At 45.4% G+C, this 17175-nt stretch overlaps 1 protein-coding gene across 5 annotated transcripts in view; it reads right to left on the bottom strand.

Annotated features, from left to right (window-relative positions):
- The window catches only part of TRRAP (transformation/transcription domain associated protein), a 166222-nt gene that overhangs the window by 105429 nt on the left and 43618 nt on the right, over window positions 1–17175 (bottom strand). For 2 of the 5 annotated variants that reach the window (XM_083413267.1, XM_083413268.1), the window contains exons 32-44: window positions 12816–12869; window positions 12655–12675; window positions 11126–11245; window positions 10407–10526; window positions 8774–8938; window positions 7679–7860; window positions 6636–6834; window positions 5576–5704; window positions 4931–5197; window positions 3628–3834; window positions 1037–1195; window positions 782–916; window positions 484–594 (exon numbers count right to left, since the gene is read on the bottom strand). In XM_083413267.1, coding sequence (XP_083269393.1) covers window positions 484–594; window positions 782–916; window positions 1037–1195; window positions 3628–3834; window positions 4931–5197; window positions 5576–5704; window positions 6636–6834; window positions 7679–7860; window positions 8774–8938; window positions 10407–10526; window positions 11126–11245; window positions 12655–12675; window positions 12816–12869 — 1869 coding nt within the window. The remainder of the gene's footprint in view (window positions 1–483; window positions 595–781; window positions 917–1036; window positions 1196–3627; window positions 3835–4930; window positions 5198–5575; window positions 5705–6635; window positions 6835–7678; window positions 7861–8773; window positions 8939–10406; window positions 10527–11125; window positions 11246–12654; window positions 12676–12815; window positions 12870–17175) is intronic. The other 3 variants (XM_083413270.1, XM_083413271.1, XM_083413269.1) reach the window with 2 other exon arrangements.

A 17175-nucleotide genomic window follows, 5' to 3' on the forward strand; every position in this document is an offset into this window, starting at 1 on the left:
TAGCAGAAACAAAGTGAAGATTGGTGTGCTCATTCTAAGCTTTTTAAAAGCAGTATATACAGGACAAAGTGATCATGGCATCCTCTCACTTCAGCTCCGAGAAAGAACACAAAGTAAAAAGTACAAAAACACAACAGAACGGAAGAGATAAGGCTAGCTTCCGTTCTCAGGCTTTCCAAGCCTAGAAAGTAAACACAGACATGTGATGTAACAGTCACACATCAGCAACGGAGGAGTGAAATGCTAACACACAGTTCCCCAGCCTAGTCTTCTCATCACCTCCTTCCTATGCTAGGCATCCCAGTGGGGATGAAAAGCAATGCATTCCGTAGCCCGCAAAGAAATCCTACTCCACAGTGCCCATGAAAAGTCCAAGGAAGGAGAAGAGCAAATGGAACACTGAAGATCTCCCTTGAATGGAACAGCGATGCTGCCTTTTTCACACCAATCAAGCAAATCATGCTGAAGAGAAGTGCACAGTACCTGGCAAGCAATTCTAATGAGGAAGTTGATGACCGTATCGGTGTGTTGCTTGTCAATTGGCTTTGAAAGGAGCGCATCAGCTCCAGGCAGCGATTGGCTGCGTCCGAATACCTGAAGAAGAAGAAGAAGAATAAAGCAGCACATCTGATAGCACATTTGAAGTGAAAAAGGGACGGCAATTTGCTGCGTCCTTGTTGAAACATGCACAGTTCACCAAGAAGATATGAAAAGAAGTACAGGTATAGTTAAATTTTGTCTGCAAGGAAATCGGGGGGGGGGGGGGGAGAGTGACCCTTACTGCACTTATTGCCCCCGTCGCAGTCCTGAACCGCTTCACTTCTTGGCCTGAATCGACCGAAAGCCCCCTCTTCACAGCAGATGAGGCGGAACTGGCTCCTTCGCTACTGGCACCCTGATCCATATCGGAATCCGGCTTTTGGGGAGGTGGGGAGAGAGGAGAAAGAAGAGCCAAAGAAATTGAACTCAATATGGGATTTCTATAGAAAGGCCAAGGATTCCATACCAGACAACGAAACAGCTGAAGTCCTCTTACCTGTTGATCTTTGATTCTTTGCAATTCCCATTTGATGACCACTTCTGCCAGGTCCACAGCCAGTTTCCTTTGCTCGATAGTAACACTGGGAGTGAAGCCCAGTCTCTGCATGGCACTCACCATGTGCTGCACTAAATGGTGCCTCACTGGATAGTAAACCTGTGGAAATTTCCCCCACAATTATTGATATAAACATATATATTTATACCCTGCCTTTTACCTGACAGGGACTCAAAGCGGCTTGCAGATAAATTAAGAACAGGTAAAAACATAGGGGAAAAAACAATCATTAAACACAATTAAACACACATAATTACAATGAAAACAGCATGGCATCAGTCGTTTCATTAAAAGCAGTCAGTTTGCAAAGGCCTCCTAGAATAAGGAGGACATAACCTGCCAGCAAGACAGCAAGGAGGGAGCCAATCTAATTTCTCTAGGTAGGGAATGCCAAAGTCTGGGAGCAGCCACCGAGAAGGCCCTCTCCTGCATCCCTACCAAGCATGCCTGTGAGGGTGGCAGGACCGAGAGAAAGGCCTCCCCCAAAGATCTCAGAACCCAGTCGGACAGCTTGGACCTAAGCAGTGTGCATAGGGCTTTCTAGGACATAACCAGCACTTTGAATTGTGCTCAGAAACAGACCAGTAGTAGAGATGCCGTAACAAGGTAGTCATATGTTCCCTAGAACCAGCCCTAGTCCACGATCTGTCTGCGGCTCTTTGAGCCCATTCACGTTTCTAAACACTTTTCAAAGGCAGCCCCACACGGAGCATGTCACAATGGTTATCTCCCTATATAACGTCCATACCTTCTACAAATATGATTTATCCTTCAGAATTAAGAAGGAAGAGAGTTTTCTCTCCCTTCCTCCATTCTCCTGCCACTGGAGCAAAATTAAAAGGGCTGAGAAAAATATGTAATCTATATGTTCCAGGGAGGGTGGAGGAATTAGGAATGGACCCCATCATCGTGCTTCCAATGACATCAGGAGATACAGGAATCCGATATACGCTCAGAAATAATACCAGATATTTTCCAAGTTACAAAAAAGAGAAAACACATTTCAGTCATTTCCAAGCCTTGGGACGCCCACCCAAGCAAATCTCTGAATAACCCTGAACCACACCTTCTGAATGGCCGGAATGTGCCCTTGAAATTTGATAATGCTTCTTGCTTGCGGGCAGTGGGAGGAGTTCATGGATTTTGCATGGCTTTAATGTAGCATATTGTGTAAAGCTAAGAGAGACATCCATCCTTCTGCCCCCTTTTGCCTCTGGCCCTGGTATCTCCTGGAAGGTAGGTTGCGCAGTAGGCAAAGTTGTGCTTGGAGTGTACAAAGTTCCCCACTCCTGCGCTAAACAGCGTTGGCAACTAGGCATTCATCAGGTGTGGGGCAATGTTGTTTTTCAGTCCAGGAGCCTCAGGTTTTTCTAACTGAGCTGATAAATATGCTTTACAGGTTATGAAGCTGGGAGCCATCTAACTCTTCCTCCTCAATTCAAGCTGTGCAAAGCAGGCCTAGGGACACACAGATTCCGCCAGTGCCTTTGAAACCTAGCAGGGTCAAAGCATTACAAGGAAGAGAAAAGCCAAGCTTTCTAGTTTGTATACTGTATTTTAAGTGCCTCTGGCCGATGGATTACAGGCCACTTTCATCTCAGGTTTGCAATTCTCTCTTAAGCCCACAAAGAGTGCAAATCTTTGGGGTATTATTCTAAAGTGACAAAAGTGCTCTCGCAGTAGCTCCAAATGACCAGAAACTTGGACCAAGAGCGCAACAGTTCTCGTCCTGCACCAAAATTACTCCCCTGGGCCCTCAGAGGCAATCCAGCCTGAAAATCAACACAAAGTACCCTTACAAAGTGTTCTGTGCTGAAACAAGCCACTCCAAATTTGATTTGTGTTCTCTGGCATTTAAGAACATCTCAGAGGGTTTCTGTGTGCACTGAAAATTTATGTCACGCAAACACCACTGATGAAGTTATTTGGGTCAAGGCCAACCCTTTGCATGGCCACTTTATGGCATATTGGGGCAGGGTGGGGAGGCACACATCTTAACGCCTAGTAAGAGACAGAGAGAGAACATTATGGCCGGCATCGTATCCATTCATTACACTGTTAATCCATTTTATGGAATAATGTGTGAGGAAGAAGCTTTTAGACTGGCCACTTGCTCAGAAGGAGCTCAACCAGAATCAGACCGGATGAAAGGTGCAAGCTCCCAGTCAATCAATGTCTTATAACCCTCAGAGGGGAGGAGCCCAGTGATGGCAGACGGAGGGGAAAGAGAACTGGTGGGGCAGGATAGGTGCGATTTTCAACCTTGTCCCCTGGTGAGCAGGATTTCTTTGGTGTAATGCTCTCCACAGGGAGGCTCGCCCTGGCATCTTCCTTTCATATCTTTAAGGACCAGGAAAAAACATTCCTCTTCTCCTGGGCCTTTGATTAATTAAGCCACCCATGGCCTTTTAAACTGTGCTGGTGGGGGGTATTGTTTTCGTAGGTATTTTTGTGTTTCTATGCTGTAAACCGCCCTGTGATCTTCAGATGGAGGGCTGTAGAGAATTTTAATAAATAATAAAGATAAATACCTTGAAGTGCTGGACTATTAAATGCAAAATATGGACCAGCTGGGGAACGGTGTGACCTTCTTCCACTATGATTTTCCTTGTCCAGTGGGTCAGCATCTGGTGGCCATCTTCCATCCGAGCAGGCACTGCTGGCGTCAGAATAGCCATGGCTTGCCGGACAATGGCTCGCGCCTCCATCGCATGAGCCTTCAGGAGGCTGTGAAACACCTGAAGAGGAGGAAAACACACACAACTATATAAAATAAAATCCAGAAAAGGAAATAAAGGTTTTCAACCGGGGGTCTGGACCCACAGCTGAGTCGAGAGGCTACACCAGGTGAAGTATGCCAATGTTGCTGCTGCCATGTTGGATTCCAACTAAGCCTATCTAGACCAAGTAAGGCCTTCTTGGTAGTGGCGCCCTCCCTGTGCAACGTCCTCCCTTCAGATGTCAGGGAGATAAAGAATTACATAACTTTTAGAAGACATCTGAAGGCAGCCCTCTTTAGGGAATAAAATGACTGTTTCTCCATTATATTGTCTGCCTGGTAGTTTTACAAAAAGCGCCAAATTATCCATTATACACAGTGATCTTTAACTGGTCTGGATCCAAAACCCACCTCTGACTTACAATCTACCACATGGGTTCCACTTTCATATTTGCACTTTTGATTTATACTTAATAATACACATTGTTAACCCTAAAATGTCAGCTCACAGAGCAGTGTAGCTTAGCATTACTACTAAATGAAACTGTTCTTAACCTGAAGCACCACTTTAGCTAATGGGGCCTCCTTCTGCTGCCGTGCCGCCAGAGCACGATTTCTGTTCTCATCCTGAAGCAAAGTTCTTAACCCGAAGTAATATTTCTGAGTTAGCGGAGTCTGTAACCTGAAGCGTATGTAACCTGAAGCGTATGTAACCTGAGGTACCACTGTAATGTATTTGGTACATATGTACATATATGGCCACCAACTTGGATGAATTCAAAACAGGGTGTGACAAATTCATGGAGGACAAGGTTATCCATGGCCACAATCCATAGTTGAGGTGGCAGTGCTTCTGAATGCTAGTTTTAGAAACCACAGGAGGTGAGATGCTCTTGTGCTCAGCTCCTGCCTGAGGGTTTCGCACGGGGATCTGAGTGGCCATTGTAAGAACAGGATGCTGGGCTAACTGGACCTTTGGCCTGACACCACACTCTTATGATGTCCACTTAACATGGCTATTTAACCAATGTCCAGTTTCAAAGAATGGGGGGGGGGACGGACAGGCAGAAAGATTGTGGACACGTTTTAAATATGAATCTACACACACATATTACCTGTAAGACTATCTTCTTGTGAATGGCGAACTTGGCGATGATGTGTGCTAGGAGCAAGTGTCCGCTGTATTTGCAGGCTGGGTCCACGCATGCCTTCGAGAGCAGGCAGGGCCAGGCAAAGGTCATGAGGCGCCGCAGCTTGCTGTTCCGGTTCTTGTTGTTGTCGTGAATGTGGTGCGGCGCATGCTCCACGAGAAGAGTGGCAAACTGCAAGAGGTAAATCCTGAGCGAATCGAGCATGTCAGCTTGCTTTTCTGGATCAAGTACCTGACCCCAAAACAGGAAAAGGAAAGGAATTTCAGGATGCATCGCCAAACAAAGCGCAAGGGGCTCAATTCACCAGGAGCTACCAAGGCTAGAACTGGGAACCTGCAGCTTTGCACATGGCTGTTCCATCACTTAAATCCCGCAAAGGGCTGGAGGATTTCTCAAGGCAGCAAAGGTTTTCCAGGTATTGGAATGTCTCCAGCCACCCAAGGCTGGCCACAGAGAATCTTCGCACCAGGAAATGCCACAAAGGCTTCCTGATCAAGCTAGGACCTTGCCTTGGAAAGAAATGACAGTCCTCACTGATCTCAACTTGACCACCACCCCAACGCCCAGGTTGGGTTTGTTTGCTTTTTTCCCCTCCTTAGGCTGAACTACCTTTGTTATGAATACACTGGTGATGCTTTCGGGGTTATCTCCTTCTGGGTTGGGGGGCCCCAGAAGCTGTTCGCCTTCTCCCTTTTCAAAGCTGTGCAAGAAAGCCGGATTCAGAATGTGTTGCAGAACCTGCAGATCAGGGGGGGGAGAGAAATCATTTATTTGTTTATTTTGAATGATTTCTGTCCCGGTCTTCCTCCCTAAAAAGATTAAAGTGGTTCACAATAAAATGAATTAAAAAATCAATAAAATGTAACCATCAAGGTCTCTTCTCCCCTGCCCACCTCTCCCACCCCCCACAATTCTAAGTTACAATAGTGCTTTTAAAAGCAATTGATGACTGATGCTAACCGATAATTAAAAACCTCAACTATTATGGAGAAAACACTCCAAGTGTACCAGGCTTCTGCCAACTAAGGCTTAACTCCTTGATATCCACTTTCTTCGTTCAAATTATGTGCAAGAGAGGTTAATTATGTGCCACCAAATTAGCAAACCAGCTGCAGATCTCTTATGCTTTCTATGCTTTTATTGTGGTCTTTGGCACTGAACAAGCTGTTGCCTCTGCTTCAGAGTAAATATACAGAAACACAGCAACTATGCTTACAGCAAGATATACTACACTAACAACCAGGGCAATTAATTTTAAATTATTTTAAAATTTCAGTGATAAGGTTTTTTTAATGCATAACAATGCAAGCAGGAAGCTTCCATGTCCTCTTCTAAAGTGCCAGATAATTGCAAACTTAGCAGGCAGGGCTATGACTGATTAGGACCAAGAGTCACTGTGGATCCCTCCGGAAATTAAGCTTCTTCCGCCAAAAAATAGAAAGGCTGCCGGCAAACAGGTATGTCAATATTCAAGAATCGGGGAAATCAAATGGAAGTTGAATAATTGTTGACTTCACCCATTATTGCTCTTCTTTAGGCTTGGCATTTTCACAGAAGCAGTTCTGCCAATTATCAAACCCTTGTTGACATTTAAGCAAGCAACTTGCATTGCCCACGGAAACAGAACCTAAAAATACCAACCCGTTTTCATTTAAATGATTTGCTTTACCTTGGCTTTAAGCTCATCACCAAAGTTGGGATCACTGAAGTCAACAAAGCGGAAGAAGAGTGCCCGTTTTTGGGCAATGGTGTAATTTTTGGGAATCTCCTCTTCCATGTATTCTTTTAAGAAAGTCATGTTGCAGAGGAAACGGCCGGTAAAAGCCCGGAGAAGCTGGAAGAGCAGCTCTATGTCACCATAATTTCGCCTAAGGAAGAAGTAAAATATACAAGGCTAAGCAACATCAAGCTAAGAAAGGAGTTCTGAAAAAGACGTGCTCTGTATAACACTGAAGCGCCCAAATTTCCAGTGGACACCTTACAAAGAAAGCTAGATTCAACCAGCTAGCTTTCTCCTTTCTCACCAGCAAGAAGTATTTCCCCATCACTTGTTCACTCAGGTGTAGGGAACCTTGGCCCTCAACTCCCATCAGACCCAGCAAGCATGGTCAGAGTTGATAGGAGCTGCAGCTCAACAACTTCTCGAGGGCAAAAGGTTTCCCCACACCTGAGCTAAAGTGAAGTCAGCTTAGCTTCCCAACTACCCAAGAGGCCTCTGTTTAACCAGAGCATACATTAGGGGAAGGATGAGGAACCTGTGGCCTTCCAGATGTTGGATTCCAACCCTCATTGGCCCCAGACAGCTTGGCCAGTGGTCCAGGGAACACTGATGGCACCATTTTGGCTGCATAAGGACTGGCACTTGGGAGAATTGGAGAATTGCTATTAGCCTAAATCAGTAACTGCAGGCCTGGGGGCCAAGCACAGCCTTCCAGCTCTCTCTCTCAGAACACTCCCGGGACAAAGCTTTTGCTAGCCCTGCTTCGTGCCCTTCTTGCTTGTCTAGGTTGCAGCAGAGAGGGGAAGGATGAGCATCTATAGAAATGAGCCGCTTGTAACATTTGCATCGATTGCTCCACCCACTTTTGCCTCTGGCCCGCCCACCACTGCCATGTGGCCTTTGGAAGGTTGTCCAGAAGGGAATGTGGTGCTCTTGACCATGAAAGGTTCTCCATTGGCCATGAAACGTTCTGCATTCGCAGATCGACATACTTGCAGTAATTCAATAAGCAGTACGCCAGCAGCTTTGGTTCCTTCCAGTTTGTGGCTGCCATGTTCTCCTTGCGGTGCCTTTCCTGAAAAGCTTCGCTGACCCACACTCGCCTGAGCTGGCTCACCAAGGAATGCTGGTTCGCCAGCCAGCACTCATCATTCTTCACTATAATACTTATGATCTGTCAAAACAAAAGCAAGGACATGTACGCGGTACTTAAATAGCCCTAAGCGGGTTATTAGTTATGTCCATTTAATGTTTCCTTTCCAGTAGTTCTGGAGAAAGACATTAAGAACTGCTCTCATCTCTTCAAACCATAAGGGAAATGGGATCAAAGGAGGAAAGTGGGGGAGAGGGAGGGAGCAATACAGGAGAGTATCCAGTTTAGAAGAATTTCAAAAGGAGGTCAGATACACATACACACACACACACACACACACACACACACACACAGTGCTGCCAATCTACTATATACTTTGGAAAGCGGTTTGTCTATTTGTTTTCTATGTATTCAGATGCTTCTTGAGATATCATTGCCAAACCCGGCATGAGGGTTCCTGAGGAGGCAGCAGCGGACTTCGTCAATGTCTGGATGCCAGGCACAATTTTAATTCAAGATGGTGGACCAAAATGTGACTTTGGTGGCTTCTGGCACATGTTCAGCTCCCTCTCAACATATCATCACCAAACTCAGCATGAGAGTTCTGGAGGAGGATGTCTTCATAGTCATTTGGGGGCCAGGTGTCATTTTGAACCAAGATGGTGGACCAAAAAAATGGCACACCTGTGACTTCACTCAATTTTTTTCATGACGGGTCCAAACACACAAATTACATTATCTTTTTTTTAAAAAAAATTACATTAATTTCTGGTTTCTAAAAGTTCCTGGGCAGCACCGGGCACTCCTTGCAGTAAATACAACAACAAAGGATTAGGAATAGACTGATGGGACAAACAGAGGGGGGGGGGGGGAGAACTACCATTGGAATACACCAAGGAGGAATTGTTCTTGGACAGATTCCACCAATCTCAAACCAAAACAGAAGGTGCAGGTGTGAACTATTCAGTGCAATTAGGTAGGTGGAATGCCATACCTTGATAGCCTGAAACTGGAGATCAAGGCGCATTGTGCTGGTGCTGGGAGAGCCAGGGCGAACAGCTGCTTGAGTACCAACGGGTATCAATAATGTGATGAAGCGATTTGGATTAGCTGCCAGAACATCACGCAGTGGCTTCGCATCTTTATGTTTTAAAAAGCTCTGGTTTTGAAATGATAAAAGAAAAATCTTGATGAAGGCAAGGAATTGTTTCAGAAGTCTGCCAGCAACATACATTGTGCAGTTTTATACATGGGTGCAGTGTCAGCTATATCTGAGCAATCTTACGCTTAAAATTGCTTACTTAAATATCATACATTATTTAGATCAGTCTTCTCAAACTTGGTGCCCTTCAGGAGACAATGGGCTACAACTGCCATCATTAAAACACTAGCTATGCTAGCTGTGGCTGATGGAAGCCAGAGTCCAACAATATCTAGAGGGCACCAAATTAGGAAGACTGAGCTAGAGCAGTGGGCAGACTTCAGGTCCTGATCAAGTCCAAGTCCTGATACAACAAAATGCTAATTTAGCAAATAAAGATGAAAGAACTGTTCTAAATCTTCACCTGTACACTCCCTTCCCTACGTCTCCTCCTTTATGCAGCTCCCTCCTTTCTTCATGCTGGTAATTATATTTCTTACTATATAATAAAATTTTAAGGATGTTTTCACACTGCAGTTTGCATAGCCTCCAATAGGCAGCCGTGAGAACGGCAGCGTGATGACAAAACAACAGACTGTTGCCCAGCAGGCGAGAGAGAAGGTGGACAGTCCAGACTAGCTGCAGAGGAAGAGCCAGGACAGGGCAGCTCCCCAGCAACTGTCTTGCTCTTATATGGGTGCACTGTGACAGCCAATGATGAAGTTTCTGCCTTAGCACTGTAGGAGGCCAAGGAGGAGACAAGGCAAAGTAGGGTAGAATGGTTACTGGGGAGATGCCACAGACATCTGTGGCTTCCATAGGCAGTGTTTTGGCAAAGCTGTAAAGTAAGGAGCACACAAGTGAGCTACAAAGCAAAATAGAGTATCAGCAGAATCAATGAAATAGCCGACCAATCAAAACATTTTCCTGGAGTTTGGCTGCTGTTGCATGGGGCTCAACAACCTGGGAAGGTAGTGCGTCTAGGAGAAGGAAAACTCTGATCCTAAACCTCTAGTGCCTTGCGGGATATCTTCAGGAGAATAAAAGCCTAAGGAGTAAACTATGCACATATCTGGAGTGGAGAACCTAAGATGGTTGGGATAGTGACTTCCTTCTTCCGGCAACTCCTGCAGCCAAGCTGGTACATTGCTCTGCTTTCCTTTGGACCACATCAGAGAGGCCAAGAGGGGGGTCTGGGCAGCCCAGGACCTCCATACACACAGCCCAAGCTTGCTCCCTGAGAAGGTCACTTCGGTGCTGCTAATACAGCAGCCTGACCTCACCCCTGGAGGTGCACTCCATTGTTTCTCAAGACAGATGGATGCCAACAAAAAACGATGGAATAGCCCAGCTTCCCTTCTTTTCCTCTGCTGCAGCCCAATGGCTGCTGCTAGGTGACAGCGGAGAAAGATCTTACACTTGCAAGCACCTTGATCATCCACCAGCATTGAAAGTCAATCAAACAAAGCAAAACACCATGAGTTACCATGAACATCCTGCTCCACTGTGGATCATTTAAGGTTGCTTCCATCATGAACAACTCAACCGTCTGTGATGGATGACGCGTCAGAAACTTTATTAATGGTTCCCTGAACGGACTGCCAGCCTGCGAAAACAAATCCCAGAGAAAAAGAAGCTTCATTTAGCATGTGGACAAGTTCAAGGCAGCTAGGGTTGCACTCTTGGGTTATGTTTTTCTAAGGACTGCAAACATGCCAGCAACGCCCAAGCCTAGAATTATGGTTTTCTCTCCAGCACATCTGAACCTTCAGTGTTTTCAGTGGGGAAATGTTTGAAATGTCACATTATCTGGCCCTTTCTCTCAAGGGCAAACTAAGCAAAACGTTTCTATATAGCTACAGTGGAACATTGTATTTCTACATGTAATTCTAATCTGACCACAAGTTCGATCTCCCTCCTGTATGTATGTATGTATGTACGTGTGTGTGTGTGTGTGCGCGCACACACACACACACACACAGAGACACACACACACAGTTAAATTCTCATTTGGACCTTGAAAATCCATTAGAACTAGTTCCAAACTCTTTTAAAAATGGAGTAGAGTACAAGAGGGGTGTCCACAAATCAATGTTTTAAATCAAATGGATTCCACAGGGGAGTTGAAACAATTCAAAACACAATTAAAGCAAGTATTACAAATGGAAGAGCAGAAGCAATTAAGGAAATTAAGTGCCATTTTACCTCTATCAACATAGCCCGTTCTGTTTTCATCACAACTTCCAGTAAGGGTTTAACGAGTGTCTGAGGAGCAGCTGGGATCAGATGAAATAGGTTTATAATTGCTGAGCAAATCTTCATTTCCTACAGACAAAATGGAAACATTAGCAAGCATCCATTTACTTTAAGGCAGCGTTCGAATGCAACACACAACGGATCCTAATGGGAACTCTATTCCCCTTTCTAGGTGTTAGCATGGCTGGCAAACCAAAGCAAGGAGTTAAAACAACAACTACTTACCCAGGGCATGTAAGATAGCTGTTTTGTTCTGGGGGAGGGGGACAACGGGTGGCTAGATGGTTCAGTTTGCTTCAATAGTGAAACTTTAAAACTCTGGGGTTTTATTTTTTTTTAAAAAATGGTATGACAACAGTGGTATGGAGGTTTGTGAATGTCCAATGTTGGGCACACTAACTGTGTGAGTCTCTCCAAAAGGCAAAAGCTGCTGCTAAAAGCTGGCTTGTACAAAACTATAAAGGAAGAGTTCTGTTTGGCCTGCGTCAGAGTTCAATTCATATGGGCTAGCAACTTCAAAATTCAACTCTATCCTCCTACAGCAGAGGCCGGTCCATTGGGGCAAGCAGGGCACTGCCACACAAACTTCAGTCTGCCTTCATCCAGCCTCAACCTATCTGCCTTCTAAGTTACAAACAGTCCAGGAGATCACGGAATTCCGGCCAGCTTCCTCTTCCTTAGCCTCCATGTTGACCTTGCTGAAGTTAGCAGGGAGGAGGATGGGGACAAAACTAGAATTATCTGGATCTACTTCCCATTGGCTCTGTTCCACCTATGGTTCGGACTCCCTGCATTCTGCCTCACCAGTCCCACAGGTCATCAGCCACTGACCTCCGAGCTCTTCCACAGACCCCAACGCAGCAAACCTCCTGTTGACCTTTTGGGTAGTTTCTTATGTAGGGTTATGACAAACACCATAGAAGGAAAAGGGGCAAGAAACTGTGCATGCATACACACAGTACATTAGGTCTAGCAAGGTGGTTGCATTTCCTGAACTGAATGAAGCACAAGTCTCCCCACTTGAACAGAGAGGCCTGCACAGCCGCCAGACATTCGAATTAGGAGTGGGGCCTCAGTTTTTGCTTTGAAATCTGTTCCTTTTAGATGTTAGCAACTCAAGAAGGCTTCCGCTCAACGTATGTACAGGGAGGGAGGGAAACTGCACCAAAAACTTCATAATTTATTCATTTTTAAAAAAGAAAACATGCTTTATAAGTCCTTCCACAGGTCACAGCAAATGCTACTGATACAACTCCGCCACAGACAAACAACAGAGGACAAGTCACAGCACTGCACTCAAGGCACAATGCACTTCGCCCAGTACATAACAAATACAGCTAACAAACCATAGCAAAACAAACCATAAACAGAGAGAGAGAGAGAGAGAGAGAGGAGGAGAAGGAGAGAAAGAAAGAGACAAAGGAACGGAACGAAACCCAAACAAAGAACCTCCTGGCACCTCCACTGAAAGTTCTCACCTCTACCCCTTCCATGGCAGGCTGAACCGAAACAAAACAAAACAAAAATTCACAGCGTGAACAACAACGACAACCACAAAAACGTAAATGCAAAAGAAAAGTGTATATGCTATGCTTCAGAGCAGAGTCAGAAACTGACTTTAGTAGGGTTAGATTCTCACCTCAAACTGACAGAATGGAGACAAGGAACATCTCCCGCACTCGGAAATACTCTCCTGAGGATGGGGAGGAAAAGCATCTTTTTTTTGTTTTGGCTGTTTGTACACACACTGAATACATACAACTTCCCATATATATATCTATATATATATTTAAAGCTTGCACACAAGGAAGAAGAGGAGGGATATTAAGGGATGAACAAGACAGTAAAGGCGGCATTCAGATTATCTTGGGAGACAGGCAATGTCCACAGAGACAACAGAAAAACAAACCACCTTTCAACGCTCAATAGAGTAGAACAGAACAAACCGGAATCACAAACAATACCCTTGGCAAAAAAAAGGTCGTAGTATGGGATTTCTATATAACATATGTACCCAGAGGAGTACTGAGCAAAGGTAATTGTTGAGAGTGAGGAAATGTGTGTTTTGAGTGGAAGTGTGAGCAAATGGGTGTTGATGCAGACTGACTGAGCTATGGGTGTGTTTGAGCAGGTGGAAAATGTGTGAGCAACTGAGCAGTAGAACCATAGTTTTACATCATACTGTATTATTGTATTTTGCTGTTTGATTACTCTCACAAACCATTTTAATGAAAATTAAAATGAAACTTTAAGAGGTGTTTTGGGGCTAACCTAGTAAAACTGATGTGCGTCATAATAATTAACAGCAGCGCTTAGTAGCATTTCCACCGGGGAGAGAACAGGCACACGTTTTTACCACTTCTCAACATGAAGTCATGGCAAGGTCATAAAATGCCTGTGAATAGTTAGAGGATGGAAGCAGGATCTTCTGAGATTTGTAGGGCAGCTTATCAAACAGCCTGAAGAGGAGGGGACTCTCAAAATGCACATTAGTCACTGACTAACTTTGGAAGATGCTATATTGGGTGAATTAGACAAGATAAGATTGCTACATACAGTTGCTTCATTCTTCTCTTTGCATAAGCCAGGAAGTCTTTAGTTAACTTTAGTTTCTTGTTACATCCAAACCAGGAAATCATAGTTAAAGACTTCCCAGTAAGCCAAGATATGAAGCCATGGTAAAGGTAAAGGTTAAGGTAAAGGTAAAGGGACCCCCGACCATTAAGTCCAGTTGTGGCCAACTCTGGGGCCTCATCTCGCTTTATTGGCTGTGGGAGCTTCTGGGTCATGTGGCCAGCATGACTAAGCCGCTTCTGGCGAACCAGAGCAGCACACGGAAACGCCGTTTACCTTCCCACCAGAGCAGTACCTATTTATCTACTTGCACTTGATGTGCTTTCGAACTGCTAGGTTGGCAGAAGCAGGGACTGAGCAATGGGAGCTCACCCCCTCGCGGGGATTCGAACCGCCGACCTTCTGATCGACAAGCCCTAGGCTCTGTGGTTTAGACCACAGCGCCACCCGCGTCCCTATGAAGTCATGGTACAATTCACTAAATACCTTCTCCTGTTTGGAAACCATTAACCATAGTTTCTTGGTTTCAGTATAGCAGAAGACTCTAGTAAGGTGGTCAATCCCTGGCTTGCACAAAGGAAGGAAGGAAGGAAGCCATAGCATAGAACAAAGCTTGTTCACATCACATCTTATGAAACTCAGGTGTGACTGCTCAAGCACAGCCACAAGCCTAATCTATATCAGAGGATCGCTGTGAGAACAATATAGGGAGAATGGGGATCTGCCTTGAGCTCCTTGGAGAAAAAGTGACAAATAACAAACAATCCATTTTTAGCCGATTTGAAGGAGACACTCTTAATGCATGCCTGCAGCTAAACACAATGGCTGCATGCATATGATCATGCTGTCAACAGTATCCAATACAGCAGTGCCAGCTTTATAATCCATGAAGCCATGAAGCACGGCTTAATTAGCACGGGGAATGCAAACCTCTTGCAGGCAGATACATATTAAAGCAATAAAGAACCTTGTTGTTGTTGTTTTTAATTGGTATGAAAGGAGATTAAGGATTTGGGTAAAGTCTGCCCCAACACACAAAAACACACACGGGGGGGGAGAGAGAGAGAACAGCATTCTTAAAATTTCAAGTTACGTTTTCCTGAAAGCGCAGTATTTCTATTGCTTTGCAAACAGGGTGGCTTTGCTTCAGATGTTGAGACTTTGGGGGAACTCCCAGAGGGATGCTCCACTTGAAGAGCTAGTGGAAAGGCTGAAAGCGAAAGGCTAGGGAAAGCGCCTGCTAGACTTCTCACGATAATGAAGCAACCCCGAGTCACTTCTTCGCTGTCCACAGCATGGAGCCGTATTTTGCACACAAAAACAGGAGGGACACGGCGGAGCAGCACTTAAAATATACTTGCGTTTCACCTCATGGGATGGGAGCAAGGGGAGCGCCCCATGTCCAGTGCCCAGTCCCCCAGTCCCCCCCCCTCCGAATGGTTACTCCTCCCCCAGAGTCAACACTAGTGGCAGCAGAAGGAACTTACTATGATAGCCACAGTTGATTCCCAATAGCTGTTAGGAAGGGATTCACCATGAGCGATGAAAGTGATAATGCCTAGAACAGTTCTGCCACACACCTCCACATTTGAACAGTAGCCGAGACTGCTGTTGGGCCAGACTAACTCCGGTGGCAAGTGCTTACAGGATTCAAGCCCCAGCTGTTAACGGGGATCTGCGATTTTTGAGTGGTCTTGCTGGTCAAGGCTGTAGGCACCAGCATCCCCTTTTCCCCTACCAAACAGAAATGGGGGGAAGCACACCAGGTTGGGCAAAGCTTCTCAAAGTCACCCCAGGTAATGTCACCCGACACAAACACACACTGCTGGGTTTTCCTGTTTAGAAGAGTAGCCGACTGGGCAACGCTGGTAAGAAGTGCCCTGAGCAGCACTGCCCAACCCTTCTTTCCCACCATTGGCCTTTCCCAACAGGAGGACATCTGGCAGGAGAAGGGTTGCCTGGACACCACTGGACAAAGGACCAAGCAGGAGCATCCAGTTTCCCTCCTCTGCCTTTCCTGCTCCAGAGTCAGAAGGTTGGTTAAGAGTGCTTCCTGTTCCACCCTAGGCGGCTGGCTGCGTATCACACTCCCCAGAGGGTTGTGTCACCCTCATCATGGCAAGTGCATCTGTTAAAGCCTGGCTGTTAGCAGCAGTTGCACCTACTGCGATGTATGGAAGAATTTGTGTTTTTAAGTGGTTGCACACTGCCAGATATAAAGGAATAGCACAGTCTATGTAGCCTACATGAGTTAAAATACCATTGCTAACGTTTCTCAGATTACGGCCATCTTGAGGCAGCAGGAAGCCACTCTCAGGCAAGCATTTATGCCGCCAACTACAGGAAAAAGAATACTTACCTGTGGTGGCCCTTTACAACATGATTAGATCATGTATGTTAGGCATGTCCAAGTGTAGCCAACATGGCACCCTCTAGATGTTTTGGACTACAACTCCCATCAGCCCAAGCAAGATCTAGCAATGGTCACAAATGGTGAGTTGGCAACATCTGCAGGGGACGATGTGGGCCACCCGTGGCACAAAGTGAACAGCCAAATCAAAACATGCCAGTTTGCAGGCAAGTGCCACCACCAGAAAAGCAGGTATCAACCATGCTAGCTATACAGGATACCAGGTTCAGAGGAAACAGATTTGGAAATATCAATTGCTAGGGAGGAATAATGTAGGAGGGCTACTGCCTTCGTATCCTCTTTGTGGGCTCTCTGGAAGCAACTGGCTGGCCACCATGAGAAACAGGATCCTAGAATATATGGGCCTTTAGCCTCATCCAGCTGCACCCTTTGAACTCTGTTGGGGCAAATTACCAAGCTCCTGTCTTCCTAAAGCCTTGCAGGTATATTTGGGTGGTGGGGGGGAAGGATTTTGCTAAAGTGGAACAGTGCTTAATAGACTGTGCCATACTTCGCAGTTGAAGCACAGGAGTCTCGAAGGGACTGAGCAGATTGCAAGCCTAGCGCATAATGCGGCAATGCTTCAAAAGGTGGTGCATCCTTTCTAAGTGTTTATTAACTAATGGTGTTTTACCACGCCTGTATTCCCACAACACCATATACAATGCTTTTAACAACGGCCAAATGTTCACACTCAGACTGAAACCGTATTCGGACACTGCCTTGTCAAGCTTCTTCCCTCTTTCCCCCCTTTTAAAGAATGAATTATAGATAAATATGTATATTCAAACATTTAAGAGTCTGCAACAGAACTTTTTCGTTTACATGAAAGAGCACACATAGTTCAGAGCGAGTTGCTGCTACTGCACAACTACTACTAGACAAAAGAGGCTGCAAAAACCCACCCTTAAAAGGGGGCGGGTTGGCCCAACTCCTTCTCATTCACCGAGTTGTGCCAATGAAGCTCCTGGGTGAATTAAACAAACACACACACACGGGAAATCAAGAAATTAAC

The sequence above is a fragment of the Podarcis tiliguerta genome (assembly GCF_965153285.1).
Source record: "Podarcis tiliguerta genome assembly, chromosome: 14".
Classification (NCBI taxonomy): domain Eukaryota; kingdom Metazoa; phylum Chordata; class Lepidosauria; order Squamata; family Lacertidae; genus Podarcis; species Podarcis tiliguerta.